The following is a 24422-nucleotide window of genomic DNA, read 5'->3' as shown; positions in this document are numbered from 1 at the left end:
CTGCCTTTTTACATCTCTTGACTGAAAATAGTAGAGACTAAATGACCTTCATCCTCACCCAGTTGTGCAGGATTTAATGTCAGAGTTTGTTGTCCTTTTGGCTTTGGATTGTTAGGATTCTGCTTGCATCTGTTGAAGTGCTTCCACATTCCAGTTGTACCATTCTTTCCAGTATGACCCTTTATCACCTTCTTGCAGTAATTGCATCCAGCATCTTGAACATTCAACCTCTTGAAATGATTCCAAATGTTAGAAGTTATCTTACCACCCATTTGAGTAGAAGTAGCTTCTACATCTACTGTTGTTGTTTCTGGCTGTACTGCTTCATTTGTTGGTTGGATTGAGGATCCAACAATTGCATCTGTGGCAGTGGTAGGTGTAGCAGTTGTAGGTGTAGGGGTATCTGTTCCATGAGCTTGACTTGATTCATCCATGCCAGCTTATCACTGAGAAAACAAATTTAAGTGCTGAAAAATTAAATAAGAACTGAAATGAAACTGAAATGAAATAAGAAATGAAATAAGAACTCAACTGAAAAATTAAATAAGAACTGAAATGAAATAAGAAATGAAATAAGAACTCAACTGAAAATTAAATAAGAACTGAAATGAAATAAGAAATGAATAAGAACTCAACTGAAAAATTAAATAAGAAACTTGATCCATTCCATACTTATAAAATGAAGAAGAAATAAGAACTTCATAACTGGACATTGTTCAAGGAGCATTGAGCTATGTTATAAAAAATAAGAACTGGACATTGTTCTAAGCATAACTGCATAAGTTCTAAGCATAATTTCATTAAGCATAACTGCACAAGTTACAAATTCTAAGCATTATTTATGTGAGCTCTGTTATGATTAGGATTGCTGGGGCATCTTTTAAAGTGCTTCCACAAGGCAGAAGTTCCATTTCTGAACATGTTATCCCTATAAGTCCTTCCACAATAATTGCAAGTGGCTTCTTCAACATTTCTCCGAGTGAAATGGCGCCATATTTCCATCACTGACAAGAGAAAAGATCAGAAGTAAACATCATATGGTATCAGGAGAACTATAAACCAACTTTTTCAGGATTTTTATCAAACATGTATAAGGCACCAACTATTAACCAACTTTTTCAGGATTTTTATCAAACATGTATAAGGCACCAACTATTAACCAACTTTTTCAGGACTTTTATCAAACATGTATAAGGCACCAACTATTAACCAACTTTTTCATGACTTTTATCAAACATGTATAAGGCACCAATAAAACAATAAGTAAACTAAAACCAATTACAATTGGTTTGCATAAACAATTTAAAAGGACAGATCCACATAGCAGGGGAGCAACGAATATCATCTAATTTTATGCACATATCAGACAAAATTGAATAACTGTAAACCCAAAACATCATAAAATTAAAAACTGAAAACAACAAAATTGGTTAGCTCCAAAGATCTAAAAGAAGTTAAAAGAACACTAAAACAATATTAATTAAAAAAATTATAAAAAGCCTAAAGAAATACAAAGTACCTTAATGGGTTTCCTTAAGCTTCTTCCTTAAATCCTTTCCCTTCGTCTTCTCCCTGACGTGATTGATAACTTACCCTGTGAAACTGAAACCCTAAATTAAATTAATCAAAAGTCCTAGGATCATCAAGAACTCGACTTTATATAGAAATCCATAGTCCAAAGTACCTTAATGGGTTTTCTTTAGATTCTTCCTTGAATCCTTTCCCTTCGTCTTCTCCCTAACGTGATTGATAACTTACCCTGTGAAACTGAAACCCTAAATTAAATTAATCAAAATTCCTAGGATCATCAAGAACTCGACTTCATATAGAAATCCATAGTCCTAGGATTAAAATTGGAGAAGAAAAAAAGCAAAAAAAGTAAAAAACTTACACAAATCAAATCATTGAAATCACTGACTTTTTCTCCTTCTTCTTCTGGATCGAAAGGTGTTGTTCGGTGTTCCGTGTTCACTGATTAATGGAGTTCACTTTCAGACTTCAGAGAATCAGAGACTCAAGAACTCAGTTCTCTCTCTCAGGGGGAAGAGTCGAAGACGGAAAAGAAAAACGAAAATGAGAAACCCTATCGTTAAGGTACTATATATACCCCCCCCCAATCTAACGGCTATATTTGTTCAGTACCCCTAAATCTAATGGCTACGAATGGTCGGTTCTTTCGGTCCGGACGGTGCGGGACTTATACAGGACCGTGTACCTGTACCTCATCAGCCTCGGTTCCTATTTTCTGGACCGGTACCTGTACCCCATTCCTCGGTTCGGGACAAATATCGGCTCGGTTCCGCCGGTTCCGGGACGGTTCCTCGGTCCAGCTCGGTTCCTGTGCACCCTTAAACAAGATCCTATGACAAAGAAACTGCTTGCTTATTTAGCTCTCCCGCAAAGCTGCGCGGGATAGCATTGCTCAAAGAAATTTGTTAATTTGTAGTTATGCGTTAATAAATTAAGAAAACCTTTTTTCATCTCATTTTAATTATTCTTTTCTAACAGGTCTCTCAAATGAGATTTCTAAAATGAGACATGTTAGTCTTGGTCATAAAACTTCCCTATGACTAACAGGTCTCTCAAAGTCCTTATAAAATCTTGTTAGTCGTGGAGGTGTTTTAGAGAAACCTTTAAAATCTCTGTTAGTGGTAAAATCCTAGATTTACAAGGAGTTTGTTCTCAAAGAGATTTCTAGGGAGTTTCGTAACTGTTTTTATCTTGGTAAAAACTATAAGAAAATAAGGGAGTTTGAAAAGGGAAAAAAATAGGCAGAGTATGGGTTTTTTCTCGTTTTATTTTTCCTTCTTTACGATATTTATATTTTGATTACGATGATGCTGGTCTAGTTCCTTTTGATCTTGATTATATACATACATATCCCGATCCATTTGATTATTTATTACCTATTACTTATTTATATTTAGAAATAACACATGTAATAGTTACTGATATATGCAGATTGTCAAAATTCGGTCGAGTTCAAAAAACACATCACTCTGAACTTAAAGTAATCAGAACTAGGAGTTCATCTTTTGGTTCAACAAGAAATAAACTAACAAATAATAAGTAAGTAGCCTATACTTAAAAACCTAATTAATGATACAAGTAAAAATTTATTTATATTTATGATCAGTCTTATAAATAACAATATTATGTGGGGTAATTTTACCATGCGCAACTTTAAGTATGTTCTTATAAATTAAATCTTAGGGTTATATAAAGTTACGGGTATGAATTAACATGTTACAGGACTCTATCATGCAATACATAATAAAAAATAAAGAAAAATTGGGTTATTGGTGTCAATATCTATCTTAGAAAAATAAATGTGTTCCCAATCTGACGGATATGGATAGGCCTTTTACAATGATCAATAGCTCTCATTCCTCTTAAAGTGCAAGAGATAAATCGTGGCTGAAAATGAATCCATTTCTTACGCCCTCATCCAACGTCCTAGATTTGATTTCCCCTTAAATTTCCATGCGTTATGCACATTAAAGATAGGGTTAGGCAGATATCCCCAAGTTATACGCGAAGTCTTCTTCCGTTACACCAGAATTAATATCTCATTGAATGCTATTAACGTCGGATTTGCCACTATCAGGCCTTCTGCAAACAAATGAAATTAATGATAGCCAACATTGGGTTGGAAAGAAGGATAGTGTTCTAGGTTGAGGTAAATTCATGACTCTATCATTATCATTTTCGTTTTGTTTTTGATGGAAAATTGTTTTCTTTTGTTTTTCTTATATCTTATCATCAACTTGAATATCGGTCTTTAATATCATTTGTTAGTGATTTTTTAGCTTCCCCTATACGAGTCTTCAGAAGTATTTGAAGCCTCCATGGTTGATCAGGTTCGTGATTTTCTTTTATTTCTGTTTTAGGTTTTCAACATATTTTATTTGTTGAAAATTGATGTCGTTCATAGTCCACATACTTGAGCTTCTATTTTTCTATTGGAAAACCTCCGCGATTCATGAGATTTAAGGTATATCTCTCATGAATTTTTTGGTGTTACATGGTTAAATTAGGAAATGGTTTTGATGATGGGTTTGTTTCTGATTGTGGGTTTCTTTTGAATTTGGATTTGGTGTTTTTATATATAGGAGTTTCACAGATTGTGTATGAAGCTCATAAATCAGTTGAATGGTTTTATGATGAAATTTATCCAGGATTTCAAAAGGTACATAGTACTAAGAAAACTGGGTTGCTCACAAGGATTCTCAGAGGTTGATTGATCAGGTTTCTTTTGTATCCTTAGTGGATATTACGCTTTCATAAACTTAGTTGTTGTAATGGTTGAATTGGTTATGCCGGTTGTGGATTGCTTTCCTCCTTGACCAGATACATATGCTTTCCTCAACTGTGAATCGTTTGCTATTGCTTTCCTATTTAACAAATACTTATGATTTTGTCGTTAATTTGTGGCACTGTTGTATCTCTTATTGCTTCTGCATGTACTTTCCTCAGTTTTCTACTTTATATCACTCTATAGCGTAATTGTTTTATCTGTAGATCTGGATTTAGCATATCAGAACTGAATTTCGACCTATGATGAATCTCATATCCATTGCAAAGGAAAGGAAACCAAGGGACATGTGAGCTAATAAAGATCTCAGAATCAAAGGTATGCAATAAGCATTATTTTCAAGGAGAAAGATGATTTTAGCTGAACGGCGGATTGATGCATTTGTTCAGTTGTGTATGCATATTCAATTATATACACATCCATACACACATAATGGAATATATATCAATTGTACCGAAATTTTGTTAAGCAAAAGCAAATATATATGCAATATGAGAAGGCTTTTCTTAAACAGGAAAACGATTAACTAACAAATTCGTTACCTCAGATTCTACATCATCTTCTCCCCATAAAGATATATCATTAAGCGCAAGTTCAAGTTAGAACTCTCCCCCAGTAAGTTGTAATTCTATCGCAAGAACAAAAGAACAACAACAAAGAGAAACCTTTACCACAGAAAGGTTGAATCGGTTTTAACTAATGCGTGCCAATAGCAAAAGTTGAAAACCCGAAACACATATGTTTATGCTAAACCCAACTTATGTAAACACAAATTGATCAACACATTGTGACTTTTTACATATGAGTTTCAATCGGAACACCTTATGATCCTTTGATAAAGCCTACCAACATGGGCTAGAACTTAATCCCGCTAAATCAAAAAGTCACACAAACTATAAGGGTTCACATCATATGAGATCGAATATTAAGGTTATGAAAACTGAAATCAGATATCCCATAAACCGAAAACACATAGCAATAATATAGACATTCAAGCACAGGCTATGTAATCGGAAACTATCACAAGAAATTATAAAATAATAAAAATAATTGATAGTTTTATTCAAAAATAAACCTTATACAATAATCGAAATAAATCAAAAACTGATGTCTATTTTTCTTTCTAATCACGAGTCTTGTGAATATCGCTTTCGAAAACTGGATTCAAATTCTTCTGAGCATTTCCTTTCCAGCAGAAGATTTGTTCATCTCAAACAGTTGACAATGAAGATCAGCTAGTACTTCTTTTGAATCCTTTATCATTAGCTCATGATGTCTAATACAACTTCTACAGTAAGAATCTGTCTTCTCAGAGAATCTTGAAGATTATCATGTTCTGAGACACCTCGAGTTTCAGACATAACTGATGCACAAACTGCTAAATCATCAAGAGATGACCCTTGCTTTACCGATTTCTCCATTGATTAAAGATAGTCTTCTTTCAGACAAGAAGAATATATATATATATATATATATATATATATATATATATATATATGTAAACCGAATATATAAGAGAGGAGAAAATCAAGGGGTGATATAGTTTGGTTTATGGAAACCGAATATATTTATCCCAAAAGTAAAATATATCGATTATGAGATCATTGTTACCTAAAGAACAAATTTGCACATTATGCCCAGTTTTATGCCTCCTCATAATCAAAATTTTAGGCAATAAGTGAGGATGCATTTTTTAAACACAATCAGTGTGTGTTGAGGTGAGGATTAATCTCATCACAGGTAACAAAGACAAACAAAGAAATCCTTAGGATGATTTATAAACACAATGGATTGTGTTTCTTTGTGTTCTTTCTTTCTCTTGTTATTGCAAGAGTCTGCAACTTATTTTCGAGATCTTATAAACTCATCAGCCTTCAAACTCTTTATGCCCTTGTGAAGTGCCTTAATGAATTTATTTTGTTGGAGATTTCCATGGAAGATTGCAGTGTGGTTGTTTTCTCCACATAAATAACTTAACATATTATCAGAAGAATTAGCTTCTGACCTGTTTGGTTTGTCAACCAATTTTTCTTGCTCAGATTTTACCTCTTGCGTTTTATCTAACAGGGGTTTCATAAGGTTTTCAAGTTCTAGACTTAATCTTTGATTTTACTTGATTTCCAACTCAAGTTTTTCTAAACAGTTCTTTAGGAGTTGATTAGACTCATAAGATACATCACTGTTAGATTTGGAAAGAAGTGCATTGTAGCTAGATATTCCTTCATGGGGTTTTTCCTCCGGGATATCATCTAGAGTAGAGATGTAAGCCTTGTTGCACTTCTGAGCTTTTCTGCTAGAACAATATTTTGCCATATGTCTGAATCTATGGCACTTGAAACATTGGATTTCTTCATTACCTTTTTCATGAAAAATAAATAATGTATTAGGATTAAAATTATCTTTCAATAAAACATCCTTAATCCGTTGTGTTAGGAGTACAATTGTTGAGTTAAGCTCTTTTTCAAGAATTATTTTATCCTCTTGACAATGTTTTTCAGTCCGGTTCATACATACTTCTTTCGAAGATTGGCATGTATTATCTGAGACATCATATGCAACATTTCGGTTCTTCAACAGAGTTTCCTTGTCAAAGATCTTTAACTTTCCTATATGAGAGCTTCGAGGAAGTATAGAAAGATTATTGGCTTCTATTATGGCATGTTTCTTAGACTCGTATCTGGATGATAACGATCTAAGAATCTTGCATATTATTTCCTTTTCAGGTATAGCCTTTCCAAGAGAGACAGAAGCATTAACAATCTCAGAAATTTTAGAATTAAACTCCTCGAAGGTATCGTTATCATCCATTTTAAGGAATTCCTATTCAGAAGAAAGAGATAGAAGTTGTGCTTCTCTTTCAGAATCATTTCCTTCAAATACAGTCTCAAGAGTATCCCATGTCTCCTTAGAAGTTTCACATGACAGAACATGATGTAGAAGATCATGACTTACTGCATTATAATGGCATTCAGACCATCAGAATTATGCTTTGCAAGAGCTCTTTCTTCATAGGTATAGAACGCTAACCGTTTAAACTCTGTTTCCCGATATTCCACTTTCGGTCGTTCATATCCGTCTTCGGTTAATAGCCAAGTATTAAAATCTCGGGATAGAAGAAAAGTTCTCATAGAAGATTTCCAAAATGGGTAATTTGTCCCATTAAATCTTGGTGGTACATTAACTGAATCATTCATTAGGTTCAATTCTTATAGGTTGGATCGCACCAAACACAGATTGTTAGATATTTTCGTGTTTGCCTGCTCTGATACCAATTGAAAATGAAAAGGCGAGGGTACCCAAATATACCTTAAGCTAAAACTTTTCCTACCTATAAGTCCTTTCTCCGAGAGTGATTGTCTATGGACTGAGTCGAGACAATACAACTAATTGGTTCACACTTCGTGTGATCGTCTATGGATACGAGATCGAGACAATACAACAACGAAGTATGTTTACTTGATAAAAAAGTTCGGACTTAACCAAGCACAATAGGATTGCTTACCAAGTAAATAGGAATTAACGTTTGTGTAATTTACTTTAATTATAATAAAACAATTATAATGCGGAAATACAAAGTAAATGACACAACAAGATTTTGTTAACGAGGAAACCGCAAATGCAGAAAAACCCCCGGACCTTGTCCAGAATTGAATACTCTCAGGATTAAGCCGCTACATAAAATTACACCAACTTCATATAGTTGAGACCAAGTAACTAAACCTATAGTTCACCTAGTTCCGTCTATATTCCCACGCCTCCAACTTATGAATAATTCACGTACTTGGAACAATTTATTTGGTTCGTATTCCAAACAGTAAAGGAACAACAAATATTTTTGGTATCAACTCTCTTCAACCAAGTGATATGAGTTCGACAAAGGCTCTTTTGTTTATCTCAGATAAACTCCTTCGTCAGGTTCTTAGATCTATCTTATGTTCAACTACCGAAGTAATTGTTAAGATTTTGCAATCAATACTTTTAATCACAAAGAATTGTATTGATGTCGATCTACACAACTAATCAATCCAATCTACCACAAGGATAAACCGATTATAGTTGGATCCTCTTATACCGAAACAAGTATTGTGCACACCAAAGATTATGAACCCCAAATCAAAAATCTTCAATATCTTATTTTGTCTCCAAATCTTCTTAGATCTTCAATAAACATCTGCACACAACAACTTGAATCTCTTGTGATCAATCACGCACATAACGAAGTCTGTTAACAATGGATTATCACAAGATCGTCTTTAGAACTAACAATATTCTAAAGATCCCTGTCGAAACTTCGATCTAGTTTGAGTGAATCTTATATCAGAAGAGAAGATTCTCAAGCATAAACAAACTAGGTGCAATCAAATTTCAACCACCGTTAGCCAATCAAATCAATTGAAAACACAAGATAAACTGCAATTATCTAGTTTCCACCAACGGTACTCGTAGAGCTTCTCAATCCTAAAGAAGACTTTAAACTGAGCGGCCGTAAGAGATTTCGCCTAATTAGGTTACTTTCCTCTCGGAATAGGCGGATACACCAGTAAAAACACAACCGAGGAAGTTTGCTGTCACGAAGGATTAGTTTGCTAGAAATGTAAACTTCAAGTATTTATAGACAAGGAAGTTTGGACACCAAGGAATTTCCAAAACCGAAAATATTCTCAAAGATATTCAATATATTCCAAATTCGGTTTCCATAATTCCTGGAAATGCCCTGTCCAAAATAATGACCGAAAATCTCTTTGGAAAATCTCAACTAGTAAATGCACATTACTAATTAGCATTTTCCTAAAATAAAATTAACAACCTTAAATAAAAGATTCTTAACTTATTTATATTTAAAAGTATGTCGACTTGTAAGTCCTCTTTCATACTTACAACCTTGAAACCGATTTGCCACTCTTCCAAACAAGTTTAGAATTGGTTCATCTGACTTTCAAGAACGATGCGATTGATTAAGAAACACTCAATCACAAATCATGGTTTTAACAGTTTTACCAAAACAAGTTTCGGTTCTACCTCCATATGAGTATTGTGCATAGTCACACTAGATTTCCAAAATTCGGTTGACTAGGTACTAGGATCGGCTCCCCACATATATATGGTATCTAACTTATATGTGTTGTACATGTCCATAGGATCGGTTCCCCTTTGCCTAAAAACGTGTTGCACATGGCCATAGGATCGGTTCCCATTTCTGCTACAAACTTGTTGCACCTCATACGAGGATCGATTCCCCTTTGTGATGTGTTGCACCTCTTCATAGGATCGGTTTCCCTTTACCCAGATTCAGTCAAACAAATCACAAACTCGATCATACCATCTCAGGTGATTACTTAAGATCGGTTTCACTAATAAAAGTCATACTAATACATAAGCCAGACCTTTGTGAATTGTTTACCAAGAACACAAACAGGTCATGAAAGGTTATACTAAATCACACATATTGGATGTTCACAAGATATGCAATGAATAACAATCCCAATAACACCTGGCAATTTCCTTTTCGATTCATAAACAAGTTTATGCACTTACTTCCTTAAAAAACATTGTACATGGGGCAAAACGATTTGCTGGTTTTCACGGGATTGAGGAGACGACCGTACGGAGAAGACTCCTTGAACCGATCGAAATGTTCAACCTCACACAGATGAACTGCAAGAAGGGAGTGCTATGAATTCTAGTGATCAATCTGTAGTACTCCGTCCCAAACCAAGACAATGGTCGTTCCAGAGTAAATTCGATCACAAGAGAGGATGGGTTGATCTGTAGGACGGAAGCTGAGAAATGCGTGGAATCAATGGTAATCAAAGATTGTAGGTGTGTTATGAATTCTAAATAAGATAAGTTCTGAATGATTGAAGTTAATCAGTTGAGAGTAATTGCTCAATTGATGAAGTGTTGATCTCGTGTTGTCTGTGAGACGTGAGATTCTTGTATCTTCAATCATGATTTCAGAGACTTATTTATATTGCTGGAATTGTAGACACCATGATCCCATGAAGTGTGACAGTTGATGGAATCAAAGAGTGGGGAAATGGAAATCGTGTTTGAAACCAGTTGCTCATCGCGCGGAGACTTGGTCGATTTTCCATCAACTACTTTGCTAACTCCTTCAACTGATTGCACGACTTGCTCACATTCCATCGTGTGTAGGAACACACGTGTCGTAGACCGCCAGACCAAAACCCTAGTTAATATCCCCCATGTGACACGATTGACGTCTCGTGGTTAATTAGTCAGTTGTTGACTTCATGACTTTGTGGTCAATGAGTCAATGTATTTGCTGAGTTGAACATGATTTTGCAAAATGTTCTGAAACTCATGAATTGAACGTGTCTGTTGAGACAAAGGTATAATTCTCACGTTGATAGTTGAGGCGAGCAAGTATTGCTCATTCGATGAATTGTTGAATATTAATAGTTGAACCAATATTCATTGATTTGAGCAAATATTGCTTATCTGAGCAAGTGTTGCTCGTCTGATGAATTATTGGTAGCGTGACCAAAATAAAACATTAATTAGAATACTGGTAGTTGAACCGAGCATAATTAATAAGAATACTGATCATGAGATCGTCGTAAAGTTATTAGTGTTCGAATCTGGAATTATGATCCTTGGACTCAGAAACCCTATATTGATCAATTGATGACCAATTGATGGTTTATTTCAAAATCAATCCATGGAATGAAGGAGGGATCAGCTACATGGGATCATGGATCGACCATGTAGCGCCCATATGCTCATGTGAGCAAATACCAAGGTCTCTTGAAGAGTTGGTGACTTGTTGATGAAAGAATGATCAAATGCTGGTTCAATCATTTCTCTTATAATACTCGTCTGAGCCTTAGGTGATAAAACCTAATTAATTATGAAGAGGTGAGGGACCGACCAAGGGGTCATGAAATCATCCCTGGGTGGTCACGGGATCGACTGACGATTATTCCATGAAAATCCAAAATTATTTGGAAGAGTTTTAGACCTAATACGTGTAATTGCGCAAATTAGGTCAAATCATGAAAATACATGGGACCGGATCATTGCGAGCCAAGGAGCAGACCCTGGTCGGTCAAGATAACATGCTCACGTCGTCAAAATGTCTGTGTCTCAATCCTGAGAATTTTGATATTTTCTGGCGTGCAGTTGAGCATCCACTCGAGAAAATATGACAAAATTAGGGTTTTGCTGAAACTGAGGAAACTAAGGAGTTTCCTAATTGTATAATATTTATGAAGATATCATGAAATCAATGAATTTTGTTGAAATTAAGGAGTTTCCTTAAAGTGAGAGTTTTCATGGGATCAAGGAAGTAAATAATATTAAAATAAAAAAATAAGGGCGTGTGGGGACGGCTAGGTCATGGTCGGCCGGCTTGGGACCGGTCCCACGAGTTTCCTTAATTTTATGTATTTTATGTGTATTTTTCCATGATTTGAAGGAATTTTCATAATTTGAGAGAAATACCATGAAATCAAGGAATTTCATGGGATCAAGGAAACCTTAAAATAATAATAATAAAACAATAGGGCGTGTGGGACCAGCTGAGGCATGGCCGGCCGGCTGGGGCCCGGTCCCACGGGTTTCCCTAATTTTATATTATATTTTCCATGGTTTTGTGAAAATACCATGAGATTAAGGAGTTTTCATGAGTTTAGGGAAATAATAATAAAACAATGAGGAACCATGAGGTGTGGGGCCGTCTGGGATCAAAGCATGGTCGGTTGGCCAATAATCACGGCCCCACAATATTTTCCCTAATTTTATATTATTTCCTTGGTGTGAAGGAAACACCACGAAATCGAGGAGTTTCCTCAAAACGAAGGATATTTGTTCAAATGAAAGGATTTTCATGAGATCAAGGAAAATAACATAAAATATGACAAAAATATAAAACTGGCGTGGGATTGACCACGGCATGGCCGACCAGTCGATGGGCCCATGCTCCCAGCGCCTTGGTCAATATTTTAATTATTTATTATTTTCCTTCCTATTTTGTATAGGTTCATCGTTTCGTCGTATTCTGAAATACTCGTTCCTGCGGTGATTGTTAGTGCATCATCGTTTAGTACACTTGCACCTTTTGAGCAGGGGCTTACTCAGAGGTAGCTCAGACGTCCGTGCGTTAAAATATTTATTACTAACCCATGGAATTCTGCTGGGAAGAACCATAGATTGAAGTAACGAAATATTGCGAAAATATTTGAATATTTTCGGAAATTCAGTGGATGAATCCAAGAATTTAAGAATAATTAACTGATGGCTCTATACTAGTAGAGCAAGCTGTCTAGGATCATTAACTATTCTGACATGAGCTTGCTGGAGCTTCATATCCTTTATATAGTCATGGAAAACTTGTTGCTTGTATCCTGAAGACGTTATCGCTCTATACTAGCAGAGCAAGCTGTCTAGGAGCCGTCAATCTCGTAATTCTATATAGAAATAATTATTGAAGTGTCCAGTATTCATTGAGATATGTCGTTGTCCAGCCGAGAGACTACATATCCGCATGTATTCTGAGAGAAAGTATTTTCAGTCAGAGATTCGATGAGAGACTCGTATCTCAATACTCACATCTGATTTCTGGATCAGGAGTTCGTATAATTATGGGTTTACGATTTTAACCTTTGTCGATAATCCACCATCTACATTAAGTCCCCTGCTTAGTGAGGAAATCCGTGTTCCCCAGTCAGCATTGAATGGTGATTTTCCGGTCATAGCAATATAAGTAATTGGACTTAGTCGTAGGTTAAGACGTTACCGGATTTTGATAGTACGAGCAAACCATGACTTTAATGAAGATCCCAGTGGTATGATAGAGCATCGTCTAATGAGCATAAATTGGTGTTGAACCGCTGATTTGGATGACGGGACCCTGGTCGTTTAGGATTCGCGGGCCGGGCCCAAATAAGGAAATCCTTATAAAATTAGGTTTCGGAAATAAAATTTAGCATAAAAGGAATTAATTCCTTTTTTTCATTATTTTTCCACGACCAGCACCTTCATCACCTCTCCATCTTCTTCACGTGATCAGCAGGAGGAGAGAAAAAAAAATTTGCCGGAGCATCACCGGCCGCCGCCGCCGTCTGATCATCGACCAGCCAGACTCCGGCCGACGCCAACCAGGTAAGCGACGAATTTTTTTTCCCCAGATGTTATGAGTTTCATGAGTTGTTCATGCCTTGATCATAATAAAATTATATACACGTGCATATATGAGTGTGAGTTTCGTTGGAAACCCTCGTTTTTGAAAACGTATGTTCGTTTGATCGTTAGTTTTGAAAACTAATAATAATCCCTGATTTAGGAGGGATTTTTTTTAATATATGTAGACCTAGGTCCAGTGATAAAACTTAGTTTATGAGCTTTCATGTAAATCAAAATTTTATCCTATAATGTGTGAGCTTTCACAAAATTAAAATAAACCTTCGTTTTAAATGATACGAAGGAAAAGAGTTTTTTTTTTATGTAAAATCGTGGGCTGTCCATGAAAAATATTTTTGTAAACAAAACCGTGACATGCTCCACGGGAAAAAAAAATTTGCGTGAGTTGTAACTCATAAAACGAAAACGTGAGTTATTGTTCCCGTTTTCGTAAATACGTATTTTCAAAAACCAAGTTTGATTTCGAGTAATGTTCAAAGTAAGCAATCATTTATGATGAAATAATGTTTTAGTTTTCATGATACTACAGTGGTGGAAGTGTTCATGATTTTATGAAAATCTGAACTTCGTTCGTTTGTTGTAGGTTTCGAAGGAACGAACGATTTTGAGGTGTTAACTCTTGCATTACTATCACTACTGTTTAGTGGAATCGTAAAATGTAAGAGTTAAGAATTACTATTTTTGCAGATGGATTTACTTGCACGTTGATAATTTTGTGCTCCTGGTTTCAGAAAATGTCAACTTTCAGCGGGAACGATTACGATTATTGGTATTCCTCTTCCTCTTCTAGCTCTTCTGATGAGGATTCCAAAGCTCCTATAGCCAAATCGAAAGCTAAGACCACTCTGATGAGGGAACGAAGCCTGGCATACCCTTGAATGATCGAATGGTCACTTATGCTGGACTTATGAAGAGAAAGGCTGAAGATGATGAAGCAGGGAACCGTCAGCGCGAAAAGGACCGAATTCGGCGTCGAATACAAGCGGCTGAGGAGAGACGTCAATTCCTTGATGGGGTGCCCTCTGATTATGACACTGATGCTTCCGAAGAGGAAGCTGAGTGGGTGTTTCCAGAGTGTAAGATAAAGCCTGACAGATATGAAAGAGAGTTCCGGAAGACCATGAAGAAAATTGAAGCTGAAGCGGAAGAAGATTCGGACTCAGATGATGATCTTGATGCCTATCCGGACTTCATCGACGGTCCTGACGCTGATTCCGACGAAGAGGAAGATAGTGATGACAAATCTGATGATTCAGATGATGAAAAGGAAAGTGATGACGAATCAGATAATTCGGATGAGTCTGACGAGTAGCTTTACTTCCATCTTATTTTCTTTCTTGAATATTTGAACGTTCTTTAGCCTTCGTAGTAGACATCTCTTTGATTATTTGAATGACTTTGCTTCAGAGTTAGGGCTTTCTTCTGAATAATAAACATTTTGTTAATGTTGATTCCTTCTGATTGAATGACATGGACCAATGTCCATGCGCCTAAATCCATCATGATCTCCTTCGATGATTTCCGTCTTGTGAGAAGTACCATAGTACGGCCAAGAGACACATGACGTGCACAAAGCTGCGTGGCTATTTTCTGACTATGTCATTTTCAGTCCCCAGTGCGTTATTTTCCTCCGCGTCTTCAGTATTGATCTTTGAAACTTAGGGTTTCAGTGAAACTAGTAACTCAATTGATTGTTCGCAGAAGATAAACATCCACCGTGTCTAATATATATATATCTTCAAGGCTTTGAGTCCATCATCTACCTGAATATTTCTTTCATTCCTGAGTCAGTTTCATCGTGCAGAGAAGTTTCGATCATCATGCCTTGTTGTCACTATGTCGAGCAGTAGTATTTCTTCTCAAGATGATCCTTAGTCGAAGCGTGAAATAGAAGCGTCCATCTCAGTAAGTTGTATACCTTGTTCATCTTTGTCTGATCGAGATTATTGATCAGAAGAAAATGATTCGTTGCAGGATGATCAGAAAAATCCTTCTTTTCATAATTCAAGGCCCAAGCGGACTGTTAGAGCCTCTGCCCGATACAGGTCAGCTCATGCTGAGGCTGGATCATCTGTAGGCAATCTTATAACTCTTGAAATTCCACTATGCTCAATTTCGGTGAAATTAAATACTTCTTCATGTCGCAGGCGAACGTCCGTGTCGTCGTTGATGCTAGAAGGAGGAGGAATGGAAAGTCCGTGACCGTGGTTGAGGTTGAAGGCAGCAGCAACCGAGTTGGTGAAGACTCTGCAGAATCTGTGGAGGTTGAAGACACGGTTCACGCTCGTGAATATCCAACAACTGGACTCTTGTTTGAAGCTCCTTTGATCAATACTTTCCCGGACAATGAGGTAGTCGGTGGATTCGTCATTCCCAAGTGTCATACACTCCTTTACACCAAAATCTGGAAAAGATATGGGCATATTTCTACGACTGAAGTGTGGAAAGGTTTCCTACCAACCCTCTTGACTATAGTTGCAGGACTGTTACCGATCATTGAGGAGATGGACCAGATGCGCCTGCGAGATGTCAAGAATCAGGAATTACATAGGTGGGATGAGATGATTTCGAACTGCGAGACCTTGCGGTTCAATGTAGGATGGCTTCGTCATCGGCTCGAGATAATCAAGATTCATAAGGAGGCGGAGGCCGCTGATGCGATTTCTCTGACCACTGCTTTACTGGAGGAGGAGAAGATGCTCGCCTTGGAGTCAGCTCGGGTTGAGAAGGCGGTACGTGAGTTGAAGATGAAAACCAAAAGTTTCCAGAAGAAGCTTGACAGGGTTGCTTACAGAGATTACCCATTGTTGGATGGTTTGCTCTGAGTGAGCATTTATGATTGTTGTTTTTGAATAGGTTTAAGCTTCTGGTTAGGTGGAATAATTGATCATGATATGAAGGAATTTTGCTCATTTATGAAATGTTTAATGAACAAAGGAGCATTTGCACGCTCTTTGGAGGAATGAAAATTACATTTTTGAAAATGCTTGGAATGATGAAAAGGTAATTGCTTTCATGAATCAGGCGTAATAGGCTTTGAGCCATTTGCCATTGATTATATTCCCTTCCACTCCTCCATCCACAGCTAAGATCCTGTAGTACCCACTGGATACTGTCTTGATGACTACGTATGGTCCCTCCCATTTCGGAGAGAACTTGTGAGCGAACATATCTTGTTGAATGTGCTTTGATGTCTTTAATACCAGATCTCCTACTTGAAATGTTTGAGGTCTTACCATTTTGTTGTAGGCCATGGAGATCCTTTGTTTGTAGGTTTCTATGTATTTTTTCACCTTAGCTCTCCTTGACTCGATCATGTCTAGTTCAGCGATTCTTGACTTGGATACTTCGGCCTCATCCCATTGTACTCCACTGGATGTTGCAATCCTTGCTGAAGGAATTTTGATTTCTGCTGGAAGTATGGTGTCTACTCCGTAGACGAAGGAATATGGCGAAGTTCCGATTGAGCTCCTTGGTGCGGTTCGATAAGCCCATAGAGCCATACACAACTGTTCATGCCACGTTCGAGGATTGTCATGAATTTTCCGACTGAGAATTCAGATCAAAGTTTTGTTGGTGCTCTCCGCTTGTCCGTTTCCTTGGGGATAATATGGTGTGGAGAAGATTTGTTTGATGCCGTATTCCTCGAGCAGTTCAGTCACATGTTTATTCGCGAAAGGAGTTCCATTATCAGTAACAATGTGTTTAGGAACACCGAATCTACATATTATGTGCTCTTTGATGAAGGCTGCAATCGCGACTCCGGTGGTGCTTCGAAGAGGAATCGCTTCAACCCACTTGGTGAAATACTCAGTTGCAGTGATGATGTATTCATGCTGCTTTGAAGATGCTGGATTGATCTTCCTGATGATATCCAGTCCTCAGTTGTAGAAGGGCCATGGACTATTCACTGAATTCAACGGGAGACAAGGAGTGTGGATAAGATTACCATGGATTTGGCATTGGTGACACCACTGAATGTATGCGGCTGCATCGTCTTCCATGGTCGTCCAGTAATATTTCTCATGGACTTGGACAAATAATTTTCTCTTTCCTTGATGTTATTCATCGTCCATTTCCTTCAGAATTGTTGGGATTTCATGTTCAGCTAAACATCTCAGTAAATTCCCACTAAAGCTTTTGCGGTATAAGATCCCGTCAAGAAATACAAATCTCTTAGATCTCTGAATGAGGTTGACTGCTTGCTTCTTTTCTGTTGGTAGTTCGTTGTCCCGGAGATGTTTGATGTAAGGCTCCCTCCAGTCCCCAGTGTTGAGGACTGTCAAAACCTCTAAGTGATGGGGAGGTGTCTGACAATTGGGACAAGATCCTTGTAGAGTCCTTGTTTGAGCTTCCATGGAAGTCCAGTAGTATCCTTCCCTTTGAAGCCTTCTGTAAAGTGTTACTACTAGTGTTTGTCCGCATATTTCTTCATGTATGCGCTTGAGTTGTTCTTCCGCTTCATCATTTCCAAGGAATCGTGATAGGGATCCACCAGGGTTTCGGTAATACAACGCCCCGTGAAGAAGGAAATAATTCTTCAATTCTTTGAGGCTGATTTTGCCTTCTGAAATAGAGCTGCTCAATTCATGAATGATGGGTGCCCGCCAATCGTCTGTTGAAATGTCTTCGACTTGAGTGAGCCAGGTAGACGACACAATACGCCTCTGTACAGTGATTGTTTTCTCTTCCCCTTCGAACTACAGCTTAGAAGCGAGAGTTTCTATGCATTCGGCATGCCTGTTGTTGGTCCGTCCAGTATGGACGATCGTGGCATCAGCGAAATGAGTTAATAGTCGCTGAGCTTCGGTTCAGAATGGAGCGAGCGTGATTTCCTTGAGAGAGTATGCTCCATTCATCTGATTGACCAGTAACTTTGAATCTCCTCTTATTTCAAGGTGTGTCGCTCCTACTTGCTTGGTCAGGGACAATCCTAATAAGAAGGCTTCGTATTCTGCTGAATTGTTGGTGCAGTGGGAATCCAACTTGAACGAATGTGAGAAAACTTCACCAGATGGGGACACTAGCACTATGCCCGCTCCTCTGGTGTTATTGCTAGGGATGGCGGATCCATCAAAGTATAGAAGCCATGTTTCTTCTTTGATAACTAAGATATCTGGAAATCCACCGGGTATATCCTCGTGTAATGTTGTCGTATCTTCTCCTGGAAAAGCAGCGAGCAAGTCTGCAACTGCTTGGCTTTTGATCGCTTTAGGCTGCGTGCAATCTATGTCAAATTCTGACATCTGGAGTAGCCACTTCGCTGGCCTCCCTATCAAGGATGGCTTTGATAACATGAAATTTATAGGATCAGCTTTGGAGACGAGTACGACCTTGTTGGACAGTAAATAGTGCCTGAATTTCTGGATTGCATGTACTAATGCTAGACATGCCCTTTCAGCCTTTGGATATCAGAGTTGAGCGTCTCTCATTGTGCGACTGAAGTAGTAGATTGGTCGTTCGATGCCTTCGTCGTCTTACTGAGCAAGGAGTGCTCCGATAGCAACGTCACTGGAGGCTGTGTAAAGAATCAGGGGTCGTCCCTGTACTAGAGACCTCATGACAGCAAGTGACAATAGTATCTGCTGTATCTTATGGAAGGCTTCTTGTTGAACGTCTGTCCAGGTGAAACTTGCTCCTTTCTTCAGTAGACGGGTGAATGAGGCAATGAGTTGAGCCAATACAAGAATAAAGCGTCAAATATAATTCATCTTGCCCATAAAACTCTGTAGTTCCTTCACGGTGCGTGGAGGAGGCATGGTGGTGATAGCTTTCGTCTTGTCCGGATCGACTTTGATTCCTTCGGCTGTGACTAGGAATCCTAAAAACTTTCCAGAGGAAACACCAAAAGCGCACTTCAAAGGATTCATCTTTAATTTGTATTCTCTGCATCTCTCGAATACTTGTCTCAGGACTTCGAAGTGAGACGTTCGAGTCTTCGATTTTACCACCACATCATCGACGTAGTCTTCCACTTGTTTGTGCATCATGTCGTGGAATATGGCAGTCATGGCTCGTTGATAAGTGGCACCTGCATTCTTTAATCCAAAGGGCATCACAGTGTAATGGAAGTTCCCAAGGGGAGTACGGAATGCAATCTTGTTGACGTCATGCTCATACATCTTGATCTGGTTGTATCCGCTGTAACCATCCATGAATGAGAACATACCGTGGCCACTAGTTGCGTCGACGAGCATATCAATGTTGGGTGTAGAGGAAAATCATCCTTTGGACAACATCTATTCAGGTCCCTGAAATCGACGCAACATCTGATTTGACCATTTTTCTTCTTGACAGGAACAACATTTGCCAGCCACGTTGGATGTTGAATGGGCTTGATGAATCCTGCTGCTAGTAGTTTCTGGATATCGACTTTGATTTGCTCCTCGACTTCGTGTCTAAATTGCCTAGGCGGTTGTTTGACAGATTTGGAGCCAGGAACGATGTGCAGGTGGTGGGTGACCAGTTTGTCGTCTAGACCGGGCATTTCCTCATACGTCCAGGCGAAAAAATCTTGATATTATTTCAACAGCTTTATCAACTCCACCCGCTCCTCCGATGACAGTGTTGAACTAATCAGGATCGGCCTTGGATCATCCTCAGTCCCAATATTGATTGTCTCGAAATTATCGGTGGTAGAGTCGGTGCCGTCTTGTAATTTTCGTGGGGCGTCTTGAACCTCATCTTCGAGTGACGATTCGTTCTGACATGATTCTTCAGGGTGGGGAGACTTTTCATCGTTCTCCCAGATTAATTGCTAATCTTCCCGTCGGCGATAAACGATCCTCCCCCCCGCATCACGGCTGGTTATGAAGTTTGGTCCTGGAGTTGAAACCTGATCATTACGGCGTTTAACCGATGTAGTAGATGACTTAATCGCCTTAGATATGAGGATGATGGCTTGTCGGCGACCTTTGCGATATCCTTCCAATGTGGAAGTGGGATGCTGCAAACCTTGCTTGGAGGCTCCGGGATGCTCTTTTGAGATTCAAGGAATTCAGCATTGTAGACAGGAGCATAAGGAGATGACGAAGCTGGGATACGAACGATCTTGTTGTTGAGTAGTGCCTTCATGCATTGATGGTACATGGAAGGGACCACTTTGTTATCATGGAGCCATGGCGCCCAAGTATCATGTGATAGTCGGGCTCTTGTTCGATCACATGGAACTTGAATTTTGACTGAATAGGCCCTACCTTCAAATCGATGTATGCATACCCATATGTATGGATCTGAATTCCTTCAAAGCCTGTCATCAGGATAGGGTGCCGGACAATCTTGTGTTGTGGGAATCTGGCCGTCTTGAGAGTCTTCATAGTGACAATATTTGTAGAAGAACCTGTATCAACGAGGGCTCTCTTGAATTCGTAGTCTCTGATGAAGCCAGTCACGTACAGGGATCGATTGTGTCCTTCGTCTGCCATGTGGTCTTCTTCTCCATATGATTGAATGGTCAGACATCACAGGTGTTTCCTCAGCTGTTAGGCACGAGGGGGTCAGAGGTATGTCTGACGATATCTGGTTGAGTGCAGCGAATGTACTCGTACGTTGATCTCTGGAGAAGTGTAGAAGCTCACATAAACTTTCGATCAGATGTGCAACTTCTTGGTCTACCGGCTTTTTGTAAGTAGTAAAGCTGTTGGTTTGAGGGGTATCGTTGGCAGTAGCGCTGGGATGATCTACCACTTCTGCTCCCAAGAGTTTTTTCAATTCTACCATACAGTTGAAGAGTTCATCGATTGCCTCCTTCAATCGATTGATGCTCCTAGTCACAATTTCTTGCCTCCATGCCAATTCAACCAATGATGGAATTTCTCCGTCGAACGCATCAATATATGGAAAAAGAGTAGTAAAGTAGGAGTGACGAATATTACCAGAGTCGTTCGGACGAGCGTGAGGAATGTCACCATTTGAAATACTCTGGTTAGGGTTTGAAGCTTCTGATGAAGACCTAAGACCAACCATCTAGTGAAATCTTGAGATTGCAATCGAGAGAATGATCTCCCACTTTGGTCGCTAATCTGTAGATGGGGCAAAACGATTTGCTGGTTTTCACGGGATTGAGGAGACGACCTTACAGAGGAGACTCCTTGAACGGAGCAAAATGTTCAACATCACACAGATGCACTGCAAGAAGGGAGTGCTTTGAATTCGAGAGACCAATCTGTAGTACTCCGGCCTAAACCAAGACAATGGCTGTTCCAGAGTAAATTCGGTCACAAGAGAGGATGGCTTGATCTGTAGGAGGGAAGCTGAGAAATGCGTGGAATCAAAGATTGTAGGTGTATTGTGAATTCTGAATAAGATAAGTTCTGAATGATTGAAGTTACTCAGTTGAGAGTAATTGCTCAATTGATGAAGTGTTGATCTCGTGTTGTCTGTGAAACTTGAGATTCTTGTATCTTCAATCATGATTTTAGAGACTTATTTATATTGCTGGAATTGTAGACACCATGATCCCATGAAGTGTGACAGTTGATGGAATCAAAGAGTGGGGAAATGGAAATCGTGTTTGAAACCAGTTGCTCATCGTGCGGAGACTTGGTCGATTTTCCATCCACTACTTTGTTAACTCCTTCAACTGATTGCACGACTTGCTCACATTCCATCGTGTGTATGAACACACGTTCCGTAGACCGCCATACCAAAACCCTAGTTAATATCCCCCATGTGACACGATTAACGTCTCGTGGTTAATTAGTCAGTTGTTGACTTCATGACTTTATGGGACAATGGGTCCATGTATTTGTTGAGTTGAACATGATTTTGCAAAATGTTCTGAAACTCATGAATTGAACGTGTCTGTTGAGACAGAGGTATAATTCTCACGTTGATAGTTGAGGCGAGCAAGTATTTCTCATTCGATGAATTGTTGAATATTGATAATTGAACCAATATTCCTTGATTTGAGCAAATATTGCTTATCTGAGCAAGTGTTACTCGTCTGATAAATTATTGGTAGCGTGACCAAAATAAAACATTAATTAGAATACTGGTAGTTGAACCGAGCATAATTAATAACAATACTGATCATGAGATCGTCTTAAAGTTATTAGTGTTCGAAACTGGAATTATGATCCTTGGACTCAGAAACCCTAATTTGATCAATTGATGACCAATTGATGGTTTATTTCAAAATCAATCCATGGAATGAAGGAGGGATCGGCTACATGGGATCATGGATCGACCATGTAGCGCCCATATGCTCATGTGAGCAAATACCAAGGTCTCTTGAAGAGTTGGTGACTTGTTGATGAAAGAATGATCAAATGTTGGTTCAATCATTTCTCCTATAATGCTCGTCTGAGCCTTAGGTGATAAAACCTAATTAATTATGAAGAGGTGAGGGACCGACCAAGGGGTCATGAAGTCATCCCTGGGTGGTCACGGGATCGACTGACGGTCATTCCATGAAAATCCAAAATTATTTGGAAGATTTTGGACCTAATACGTGCAATTGCGCAAATTAGGTCAAATCATGAAAATACATGGGACAGGCTCATTGTGAGCCAAGGATCCAACCCTGGTCGGTCAAGGTAACATGCTCACGTCGTCAACACGTCCGTGTCTCAATCCTGAGAATTTTGATATTTTCTGGCGTGCAGTTGAGCATCAATTCGAGAAAATATGACAAAATTAGGGTTTTGCTGAAACTGCGGAAACTTCATGAGATGAAGGAAAATAATTATAAAATGAAGAAATATGTGGCGTGGTACCGCTGGAGCCAAGGCATGGCCGGCCGGCCAGTGACCACGGTCCCATGGTGCCTTTTCCTAATTTTATAATATTTTTCATGATTTTATGAAAATATCATGAAATCAAGGAATTTTGTTGAAATTAAGGAGTTTCCTTAAAGTGAGAGTTTCCATGGGATCAAGGAAGCAAATAATATTAAAACTAGATTACTGCTGCAACAGTGAAGGCCGATGATGAAAAGGAACTGCTTTTAATAAAATGATACTGAAATTGATCGATTTTAATCGATCTGATGGCTATTTTAAAGAAATTTGAACTGTGAATCTGTTTGTTTAATGGTGTTTGACTGAAATCTGTAATCAATTTGATTGATGATCCCAAGTTTGAGCTTAATTTCATGAAATTGTGATTTCCAAAAAGCCAATTTCAGTTTCTCTGCACAAACATTGTGACGGACAAACTCACCATTTTTCATCACTAAGGGACTCCTCCCTTTGGTCGTCGTCCAATAATAAAATAAGGGCGTGTGGGGCCGGCTAGGGCATGACTGGCTGGCTAGGACCCGGTCCCACGAGCTTCCTTAATTTTATGTATTTTATGCGTATTTTTCCATGATTTGAAGGAATTTTCATAATTTGAGAGAAACACCATGAAATCAAGGAATTTTATGGGATCAAGGAAACCTTAAAATAATAATAATAAAATAATAAGGCGTGTGGGACCGGATGACGCATGACCTTCCAGCTGGGGCCCGGTCCCACGGGTTTCCTTAATTTTATATTATATTTTCCATGGTTTTGTGAAAATACCATGAGATTAAGGAGTTTTCATGAGTTTAGGGAATTAATAATAAAATAATGAGGAACCATGAGGTGTGGGGCAGAATGGGACCAAGGCATGGCCGGTTGGCCAATAATCACGACCCCACAATATTTTCCCTAATTTTATATTATTTCCTTGGTGTGAAGGAAACACCAAGAAATCGAGGAGTTTCCTCAAAACGAAGGATATTTGTTCAAATGAAAGGATTTTAATGATATCAAGGAAAATAACAGAAAATATGACAAAAATATAAAACTGGCGTGGGATTGACCACGGCACGGCCGGCCAGTCGATGAGCCTATGCTCCCAGCGCCTTGGTCAATATTTTAATTATTTATTATTTTTCTTCCTATTTTGTATAGGTTCATCGTTTCGTCGTATTCTGAAATACTTGTTCGTGCGGTGATTGTTAGTGCATCATCGTTGA

The 24422-nt window shown here is 38.5% G+C and overlaps 1 protein-coding gene across 1 annotated transcript; it reads left to right on the top strand.

Annotated features, from left to right (window-relative positions):
* Positions 1-14363: 14363 nt before the first annotated feature.
* Positions 14364-14789, top strand: LOC113312747 (phosphopantothenoylcysteine decarboxylase subunit VHS3-like). Its single transcript, XM_026561485.1, has one exon. The coding sequence runs from the start codon at positions 14364-14366 to the stop codon at positions 14787-14789; it is 426 nt and encodes a 141-aa protein (XP_026417270.1).
* The last annotated feature ends 9633 nt before the right edge of the window (positions 14790-24422 follow it).

Source organism: Papaver somniferum, chromosome 9 (genome assembly GCF_003573695.1).
Source record: "Papaver somniferum cultivar HN1 chromosome 9, ASM357369v1, whole genome shotgun sequence".
NCBI classification, from domain to species: Eukaryota; Viridiplantae; Streptophyta; class Magnoliopsida; order Ranunculales; family Papaveraceae; genus Papaver; species Papaver somniferum.
Note: the sequence above shows the minus strand (reverse complement) of the source record. Positions and strands in the feature narration are given on the sequence as shown.